General features: G+C 32.4%; 1 protein-coding gene across 1 annotated transcript; it reads left to right on the forward strand.

Moving 5' to 3' along the window:
- The first annotated feature begins 2,909 nt into the window (after positions 1-2,909).
- Positions 2,910-8,238, forward strand: LOC130901478 (uncharacterized). Its single transcript, XM_057812908.1, has 3 exons — positions 2,910-3,019; positions 5,240-5,915; positions 7,044-8,238. The coding sequence occupies exons 1-3, from the start codon at positions 2,950-2,952 to the stop codon at positions 7,504-7,506; spliced, it is 1,209 nt and encodes a 402-aa protein (XP_057668891.1). The 5' UTR covers positions 2,910-2,949; the 3' UTR covers positions 7,507-8,238.
- Positions 8,239-10,885: the final 2,647 nt, after the last annotated feature.

Raw genomic sequence — 10,885 nt, forward strand, 5'->3', positions numbered from 1 at the left:
TTTCGTCTTCGATCGAACAAAACAATGGCCGCTAGCAACTTACTATTGATCATAGCAGTCCATTTTCCTGCGCTTCTCAACATGTCCACAGGCGCCCTCCGTTACCCGCTAATGCCTATTGCAAGCTATTAATGTCACTTGCCAGCAATAACTTACTATTGTCTTTTCGCGTAATGCATGCGTCTTTTGAAAGTGGATCGTTCCTTCAATAAGAAGATATCTAGATGTCAACTATAATGTATTTAAAGTATGTTTTGTCACAAAACTAATGTTAAGTTGCAGGTGACACCGGTACGTACTATTCCTATATAATTTATATATCATTCTAAAAAGAATATGACAATAATTTGAAATTGTATAAATAGTCCGGTCAAATGAGACCAAAAAAAAGAGTGAAGCTACATAAATTCCCATCAAGCTGAAAATCAGTACAATTGTTTAAAATACAATTGAGAAAAAAATTTGAATGTCCCCCATCATTTTCGTGTATGGAAAAAATTTTATTCAAGGTCACAGGTCAAAAAAATGGGTTTTTCGCGATTATCAGCAAAATAGTGAGTTTAATCATAACACCTTATACAAAAATTATAGACCATAAAATTGTCTACAAAAAACTTAGCAATACTTTTTTCCTACGAGCCACCGTTTCTAAGAAATAACGATTCAAAAAGTTGTAAAAGTTATATGTTTCCGTATTCTGTCGTATTCAATGGCTATAATGATTGTACGAAAAATACCAAAGCTGCAGAACATCTTCGTCAATTGATCATTTATTTGATGAACTTATGACAGTTCCCACCAGTCAACAGAAATTTCTTACAAATACTCATAACAGGTCTCGGTTGATTCGAATGTTTTAAGAAAAGTTTACTGCTGAAAATATATCGGTGAAACCATTAAATACGACAACTTTTACAACTTTTTGAATCATTATATCTCAGAAACAGTGCCTTGTAGGAAAAAAGTATTCATACGTTTTTTGTAGATAACTTTATGATCTACAATTTTTGTCGAGGGTATTGTTATGATAAAACTCACCGTTTGCTAAAACTTGGAAAAATGTAACTTCAAATGTCTAAATTAACTGTACTGAAAATGTTTTTAGTTAGAAAGTATCATTGAAGAAATATTGTAGAACCATTGAGGTGTTTCTTAGCAGCAGACATATTCAAATATTTAATTATTGTTTTTTCCAAAAATATATTTTTTTCAATCAGGTTGCATTTATCAGTGAAGTATTAAGCAACAAGATAATAAATGTCATTAAGATATTTGAACAGATTGTTTGTGCTACAATTTTTGTCAAGCCCTTGGGTTATCGGTTATTAAGTGTTTCGGAATGAGAAACTTTGGAACAATCATCTATATGATGATAAAGATATACAAATCCTTGCGTATCTCTACTGGTATCAGTTAGCGTTCGCGTACTTCCCCTGAGGTTGAAATAAGGGGAATAAGACAAGCGTACATTCTAACTTCACTGCTATTTAATTTGTACTTGAAAAATAATCAACGAAGCATTAGAGAACGCTGATGAATGTGTCTTGGGTACTGCAAAAATTTACAGCAATATACGCTACGCTGATGATATTTTTTTAATAGCTAGCTCATTTGGCTTATAGACCATGATGTAATGTTCTAGCAGAATTACGGAGAAAAACTAACAACAAAATGTACCAGAAGGATGAATCAAGGTTAATAGAAGACAAAAACATTAAGTAGAAGAATGAACGGAAAGTTTTCCAAACTGAAAAAATCCTTTGCAGCCATGATCTTAATATTGATCTGAATATGAGGATGGTACGATGTTACATCATTCCTATGGTTTTCTATTGCGCAGAAGCATGAGTGCTCACAGAAAATTTGCTCAAATTTTTGAAAGGATTTGAGATAAGGGTTTATCACTATATTTTGACGATAAGTTGGATTGATAAAGTTACAAGTAGCAAGGTTCTTGAGCGCACGAACAAAACTTTAGAAATAGTTAACAGTAGAATGAAAAATGAGAATACTTTGATTATGTGATGCCCAACCTAGTGAATCAGGATCTTATTCACTTGGGAATGCCGGGCAAAATAATGGGTAGAAGAAGTGTAGGTCAGCGCATAATATCGTGGTTGAAGAGTTTCCGTCAATAGTTTAGGAAATCAACCATTTAGCAATTCCGCCCAGCAGTAAACAAAGCCACAGTAGGCAATATGGGAGCTACCGAACGATAACGGTTACGGCACGCTAAGAAGAAGTACTACTTTTACTATGAGTAAGCGTGATTCGTAGCGTAGTTAGCTCAACTCAAAGTGTTGGTGTTGGCATTGATAATTGACCACAACGAGAGTTTTACAGCCTGGGACCCAAAGTATTGCTATAATGTTATCCAAGTGCTGGAACTATGATGATTCGACTTTAATTTCGAGTGCTAATAGATGTGTGAGAAGAAAATGGAATATTTTTTGTTTTTAATGCGTATGAATGCTTGCAGAACAACTTAAGTTTTCCATTACAGATGTCCCTTATTTTAGGAAAATTTATTATTATTTTTTCAAAATTGATGTGAAATGAAAATTTGATGTTTGGAAATTATGTATAATTTGAAAATGTTAAATTAGTTACCAAAATGACAGTGTTGCCATTCAACAAAATCATCGTCGTTATATCTCTAAATTGGGACATACTTTATGAGGATAGGAAGTACTAAAAAACTATTGAGTACAGTTCAATTTACCGACTTTCTTTGTATAACAAACAAAGCAAACATTGTACGTGACTACAGTGAAGATTGATTAAAAACAGTTACTCAAATAGGTATTTCACAGGATTTCAACAATTTTGTTGACTTATTATTACAATTTTTAATAATTAGATGAATCGTAGATAAGTATTGATTAGAGAGAAGGTATAAAATTAGTTGTATGTGATTTGATCAGCTACTATCTTAAGTATCCAACTAAAATGCCTCACCTCATATTGTGGTTCATCATAAGTGCCGTTTTATATAGTTTTTCGATTATTTGTAAAGCAGGTATATGGTTTATTTATTTTACCTAATTCATTTTTAATTCCAATAGCATTAAACATTTTCCAACGTTATTGAATAATCCTATTCTCCTTCATCTTTCCAATTCTCTACACCTAATAACACTCATTTTGATCATCCAATATAGACGCCCTCTCTTCATGAGTATTTTTTCTCTCAGTACACTTTGTAGATTTTTTTTTGTCGTCTTGGCTTTTTAACCGCTCTGTATTTAAACCTGAAAATATATTTTATGCATGAATCTGCTTCTCATTGTTCTGACAACAAAATACAGAGACTCCTCCCAAAGAAGGCTATTTTTCTGAGGTTTTTCATTTCCACTTCCCAAGTTATTGACATTGCTTCTGCTAAATTGTAAAATCTCCAGCTTCCGTCCTCTACCATGCCGATCGTGTTAAGGTGGTATTTAAATGTCTCAGTTGATGTGGTTATGAATGCAGTTTTTCTATCCAAGACACCAAGTGATCCTTCAAACATTCAGACAGTTCTTTGTTAATGTGATATCTTATAAGGCTACAGTAGGATTCTGGTTCAAAATATGGAGTAATTACACCGTTTGGGCTAGGTTATCAGCTTCCATATTGCTTGGTATATCCTGGTGGCATAGTAACTATATTAGTGTTACTTTCTTTCTATTTATTAGTACGATTAAGATTCCATTCAAAAACTCCTGAGCACATATGTATATTGATAGTTGCTATACTTGACAAATAGTTTTCTGAAAAGTTTGCATGATGGTCTAGAAATGCCCTATACTGTTCTATGCACTATTTCCGAAACATCTTAACTCCAAACATCTTCGTTAATCCTTGATTGACGGTCATTTATCTCTTTATTCATCATACTATGCTTCCGGCCTTTATCGATTCTATGATCCTTAGATGACCTATCAGATTTCCTGTATCCAATTTTTCTGTCTAGATTAGCCACTATAAGGTAAAGGGAAGGAAAGTTTAGCAGCGCCTCTAAGGTTTTAGTAGAGTATGTTGTTAGTCTCTGCGATATCCAAACAGATTGAGCCTTTGAATTTTCCTCAGTTTTTTTTGAGCAGTTGTTTGTTCAGTTTTCGACCACGAAACAAGCGATGAGTATATGATCAAGGATTTGATGACCGACAATACAGGAAGCGAAAGTAAGCTAAATAAATAGAAGACTTATGTCGAAAACTAGGTGCACCTAAGAAAGTCGTAAAGAAAATTGTCAAATATAAATATCATCAGTTCAAGGAATTTGCACGGAAAGCACAATAATAATAAAAATATACATTTTTTATAGTGGTGTAAAAACGAATGACATGAAATTTCGTAATTGAATCAAATTCAATGCAAATAATCATCTTTACAGCAGTAAACCATTAAATTAAAGGAAGGAAGATAAAGGGTTGAATCTGAAAAATGAGTGTTATAGCTTTTTGAAATAATTATCATATAAAAATACCCATAATTTTAGTTCTTAAACTGGAGAATATTTTTGCTAATGTAACTTTTAAATCAAATTCACTCAAAAAGAAGACAACCAGATTTTTTTTCTTGTGCATCAGTGTAAAGTCTAACTTCAAATTTTACATAAGTACATTAGTATCATTTGCAAATAATCTGCAACATTCTGCAACGAGGCTTAAAGATTTCGAGTTATTCATTGGGTTCTTGAAAGGACTGAGAAAAGAATAGAATATATACCATATCAGAAAAAATAGTGAAATGAGTAGAAGAACGATTATAGAAAAAGGACGTCGCAGTACTCCATATATATACCAAGCTCTCTAATAATCAATCACCTGTTTCAGCAGAAAATATGGTGCAGTCTTTGCACATTTTTGTATATTTTTCAGATTGTCTCATTCCCCGTCCTTAACTAACTCATTTCTAATTTTAAATTGCTTATATTACTCATGATAAGTGATATTGTCACCAAGAACAAATTCCTGCATGATCTCCAAACTCAAAATGTAATGATAACTGTACCAGTAAATTTAATTTACAATGAAATTATTCCAAAATCTCATAGAATTCAACTATTTGCCAGTTTTTAATCTTAGAATGGAAATATTCCACACGTCTATTATGAAATGTTTGTAGGCTCTTCTAAGACCCACATTCTAAGGCCCAATGCTAAATAAAGCTTCCGTGGTACTGAATCATTCAACATTTCTTAAATTTAATTACTCTATTAAATATTCAAATGATATCAGTTTCTATTTTATAGAATGTGAGATAAATCCATTCATAGATAAGCATCCTTTAATGATGAATTTTGAAATGACCAGCTTCATCTATCCAAACAATGAAGATAAAACTGTAGTAATAAAGTCTGGAGACACTTATGTATTTGTTTGCCCTGGACAGAAAGTTGTACTCAACTCAACTGAAACTGAAACAATAGTTGAAGCAAAATGTCAAGTAAACTCCTTGTTTGAAATTGAAGATATGACATACACATGGGATCAAATAAGTTGTACTGGAGGTCCTGTTGCCGTAGGAAGATATGTGGATACTGTTTGTGGTATCAACGCCAAATCAGCTGAAATTGGTTTTGCCATGGAAGATAATGGATTCATAAGAACAATTAATTTATGTTTCGATGTACAAAAGCAAGAAGCATTGTATTCTCATTATAATATTACGGCTTCAATAGGCTTCCATCAAAGTGCAGTACCTCGACCATCGTTTCATGAAGATCAAGATTTTTATGATGTAGGAGGTTACAGTGTTAAGCATCTCTACTTGAGAGACATACAAAGATCGACTATAAATGGTTTGGTTGGGTTGCCACTGACGTCTACTAAGTACATTGATAATAATCAATCTTACGTTCTATCCAAGGGTCATCTTGCTGCTAAGGGAGATTTTGTATATGCAGCTGAGCAAATTTCGACATTTAGGTAAGTGATAATTGATGAATGGTGAGTAAAAAGAGACTTGTTGCTCACTACAATAATAAGGTATTGAAATTATCAAGAAATTAATCGATACATATTAAAAACTGCAATTGTACTTCAGTATTAATCCAGCAAATCTTGCCGGATTTTAAGATTTGCTGGTATTTTTTATTCAATTAGGTAAATGCAAATAGACCACGAATTTTGGACTGAATAGTATCTATTTTCGTACAACATCATGATCTCAAAAGCATGATGTCGTAAGATAACTAAATTTATACTAAATAACTACTATGTCACACCACGATCTAAAAACAAGTTTTAACTCCATAAGTGTGAACAATATATCTGACAGTATCATTAGTGAGGTTGGGTTTTTGTCACAAACCGAAGCAATGGAAACAGAGCAACGTTGTGGAACTTAGTTAATTTGTGAGCATGCAGTTTGAAAAGTAGAGAAATGGAAATTGTTTAACCATAGCAAAAGTTTTCTGCTGACTTAAATCATTGGAAAACATTTATCGTGTGTGAGATGGAACCGTCATTTAACAATAAGAATCACGAATGGACAGTTATATATAAACAGTTCTACTGCGAATCAAATTTAATCAAAATATTTGTGATAAAATAGTGCTTGAAAACCTTTGAAAAACAGAGGATTGTTAACTGTAAAACATCTTGATTGTTGTTTAAGTCTTCGTCACTTTTTCCACCTTTTCTTAAATTGGAGCATGATTTAGATGAAAGTCATTTCGAAAAACTGGAAAATATTAAAGAGCTGTGTTTAATAAGTGTTTAAAAGTGATAAGAAAGCCGATAGTTTAAGCAATCCAAATCTCATTACTTCTCATATGATATGATGTACCCATCATATCATATAAAGTTTCTGTAAAGACCGCCGATTAATTCTCAATTGTGTGACTCGTACTGGTCGATTCTATCCTAGAACGGATCCACCCATATTTGATAGATCATATTCTTAGATTAACAGAAAGTTCCGTAAAGTTCCAAATGACCAGCAATTTTGTCAACAAAAACTTGAAGTAATGTCATGACATCTTGTGAATACTCGATGTAGATATCCAAATCCACCTTTCCCAGTTAATATGTTGTTAACTACGTGTTTTGTAGGTATACAAATGTTGCACCCCAATGGGAAACATTCAACGGCAATAATTGGGCCAGTACGGAAAGAGATGCCAGAGCTTACGCCCAATCTAATAAAATAGATCTTCAAATTTGGACAGGCACTTTTGGCATAACAAGTTTACCCCATGAAGAAACTGGAGAAGACGTCGAACTTTATTTATATACTGATACAAATACTCACGCAATACCAGTTCCAGCTATTTACTGGAAACTAGTTTACAATCCAATCAATACAAGAGGGATTGTCCTCATTGGTTTGAATAATCCTTACGAAAATGATGTGGAAAAATATATTTACTGTCCAGATGTTTCGGATCAAGTGAACTGGTTGCATTGGAAAAAGGATGACATACAATCAGGTTATTCATATGCGTGTACTGTTGATGATTTCCGAAAGGTTGTAACTTATGTACCTAACCTGAGTATATCTGGATTATTGGTTTGATTGTTTTCATTTTCATATCTAATTTTATATCTAGACTCCATTGAATTTTCTGGTAGCATTATCATATACTATATTTGGGAATATTAAAATATAAAAATTAATTATCATTAATATGAGACAAAATAGATGTATTCAGGACTATTTGGGAATTGTATTTGGCTCACCGTATATTCGGGTTTTTTTTATAATATTTTTATTTTTTATTAGTATTAGTAGAGTGCGCTACAGAAATAATATCTGATGGTTGCATGAAATAAAAGCATAATGTAAATATATGGATACTAGCTGACAAGGCAAAAGGTTTTGCCGTACATATAATTTTTAGGAAATGTTAAAAATAACTAACACTATAATTGTGTGGGGATATAATTATAATTGAAATAGGAATTAACCGATAATCAGGTAGTGTTACGTTTGTTGCACTTCTTCTGATGACCCACACATGGACGAAAATACGAGAACTTCTTGTTCAAATTACGTATGGCTACTTTGGAATGAGCATAATAACATCAAACTTATACTGGAATGCTAGTTGAAGGAATTAATCAGATTCAAATGCTAGAAGTTGGCGTTGATAAATTGCTCTACGTCTGTTGACTACGGATCTGGGCGCTTCTCTTCGTTTTGATTGTATTTTTGTATAACTCAAGATTTGATTATTCGACGACTCAAATTGGCCTTCGCGTCTTGCTAGTATTGATGACATATAAATAAATCAAGTTGAAATACTTATTCGTTTTCTTATTATTTGACTTACCTTTCACAATAATAAAAAACTTATACACGTACACGTTTCTGTTTTAATTCAAAAATTAAGTACAATATGTACAGATACGGTAATGGCTCACAGCAAGTGTTTATTCACATGAGATCACTTAATTAACTGTCTTTATCAGTTACTAATAAAATGTGAATAAGTAATGATTGTACTGGAAATTAATGATAAATTCACGATGAGAGTTGCAAAGAAAAATTAAAATAATACGTATTGAAGTCACTGCCACGATCGGTAAAAGCTATTAAATAACAAATGAAAAATAGGGGTTGATCCTTAAAGAGTGAAAATTTGGGTTTGTATATTTTTTCAAATGGTGTCACATAGACAATGATATCAAAAAATTTTGTAAGATATAAACTAGGAGTGGACCACCCTTAACATTTAGTGGTGTGAAAAATAGATGCTGGCCGATTTTCATACCTACTAAATATGCTTATAAAATTTCAAAAAATCGGTCAAGCCGTTTCGGAGGAGTATGTTTACTGACATTGCGACAGGAGAATTTCATATATAAGATGTATGAACACTGTTATAGTTTTTTTTTAGTGAAAAAGTGAAAGAAAGATTATTATTAAAAAAATAGTATAACATATTTTCAAAAATATCTTAAGAATTTTTTTAGGAATCTGTAAGGCTATACAAAGAAATGTAAACAAATGTGATACGGTTATGTGCCAGAATTGATGGCGTTATCATAGATGGTTGTGTGGTAAAAATTGATGAGCTTAAATATCCAACGAAGTGCATAGATTAACTTGGTAATAGATTATAGAAACAAGTCTTGCAATTTACATGCTTGTCTTTTGAAAATGGTGAGGTAAAATTGGAAAAAAGCAACACTTAGTTTACTTAAATACAGGTTTAACTGTACGTAACTAAGATGTATACCTATGATTTGTTTATTTATTCGCAAGTAGTGATGGCTTTATTAGTCGGGATAAAGAATTCTTGAAAGATGCTAAGTGCAAAAACATTTATTTTAATCACTATTTACCAGCAACTTAAGCAATTTATACCTAAAGGAAAGGATGAAACCAATAGCCATGTTGGATTATTTGATAAGCGAGGTTTTACGGGAGCCAACATTATCAATAATAGGTATGTGATACCGTTAACGTAAATCGCAAGATTCAGAAACCCAAATATTACAAAATATTTCAATAAACCCTTACGAACTTTTATATTTTCAATGTTATGCTTTCGATATCGATTAAAATTAATTTTAAAAGATATTTGATTGAAAAACTATGATGACTTAATAATACCGACATATTTTGATAGAACACAACTAATTTACATTATATTTTATTCACTTATTACTTTGCTCATTTCCTTCATCTACTTTCCACTATGATAGTAGAAATATATAAAGTTTAGACTAAATGTTCTACTTGTATCTTTGCACTCGATTTTACGATAATTTGACCACATCGAGCACTGTGATCGAATCAGTTGTCCCCACTACATACTCCCCTCTTCACATAAACTTGAGTTTCCGTTTGCCGTTGCCGTTCGCGGGTGACATTTGCCATTGCCGTACGTGGCTGACCTTTGCCGTTTGACATCTCTTGACTCTATTCATAAGCTTAACGTTGCCGCTGTTGAGCTAAAAATTTTGTTATGACGCATGTTCAGCTTTTTTTCGTGATATTTTTGTGGTATTGTTTTTAATCCAGTTTATATGAACGATATTATGGAGAATAACGGAGAGAGAGTATTGGGTAATATCACGTGATAAACGAAAACGGATGTGATTGGCTCTTTTTTATTGCTACCAACGGCCGAATTGAAAAGATAAAATTCGTTTATGTTAGAAGTCACCAACGGCAGACAGCGATGTCAAACGGCAACTATGAATGGTCTTATGCATTTCAATGTTTTTTAATTTTGTATCAGCAAACGTTAGAGGCAACGGCAAACGGAAAGTCAGGTTTATGAACCGGCCTATAAACGTAGTAGTACTGAATTTTTTTCATATCCTTTTTCTAGATTATGGTTCATCATTCTATCAATCGTGATTTTCTTTTCTTTCTTATTTTACTCAAATATTTCACTCTATCAGTCTTTTCTTGTTTCCACGTTCATTTTATAATGAAATTTTTAGAAATGTGTGTATATGTCTTTATTGCATCTCTTTTCTTGATTTAGCTATTTTTTCAAACCGTCGCCCATTTTGATTATTCAAGGTACCTAGAATCGTGTTCGAATCCAGGTTTTGCAAACAGGCGTTTTTTGACGTTTGCATGTCAATATCAAAATCGGAGAAACTTGATTTGTATTTTAAATGTCAAATTAGTAATAATTGATCTAAAGGCATCCTTTGATTAATCGATGATCATTTGCTTGTGCATTTGAACGGCATTATAATGCATGCCACAAAAATATAATCTGGAAAATATGAAGGATAAGGGAAGTCAGCAAATCGAAAAATTAATCTGCTTTTCAAATGTCCTTGAATGAATTGACGAGCGGTAGTCAAGTTCTGCAGAATATATCCATCTCGAAATGCAAAATTACGTACTCGACAGGATTAACCTAAATCAAAAATAAGGCTTGTGAAAATTTCTATATGTATCTCTCTTCATTAAGTATGTTTACCTA

Source organism: Diorhabda carinulata, chromosome X, assembly GCF_026250575.1.
Source record: "Diorhabda carinulata isolate Delta chromosome X, icDioCari1.1, whole genome shotgun sequence".
NCBI lineage: Eukaryota > Metazoa > Arthropoda > Insecta > Coleoptera > Chrysomelidae > Diorhabda > Diorhabda carinulata.

Bases quoted from the DNA above. Each gene is read 5' to 3' on its own strand.
- LOC130901478 (XM_057812908.1), top strand. From the start codon at position 2,950: ATGCCTCACCTCATATTGTGGTTCATCATAAGTGCCGTTTTATATAGT. The intron at 3,020-5,239 runs GTATATGGTTTA...TCTATTTTATAG, and splicing joins TTCGATTATTTGTAAAGCAG to AATGTGAGATAAATCCATTC. The intron at 5,916-7,043 runs GTAAGTGATAAT...CGTGTTTTGTAG, and splicing joins GAGCAAATTTCGACATTTAG to GTATACAAATGTTGCACCCC.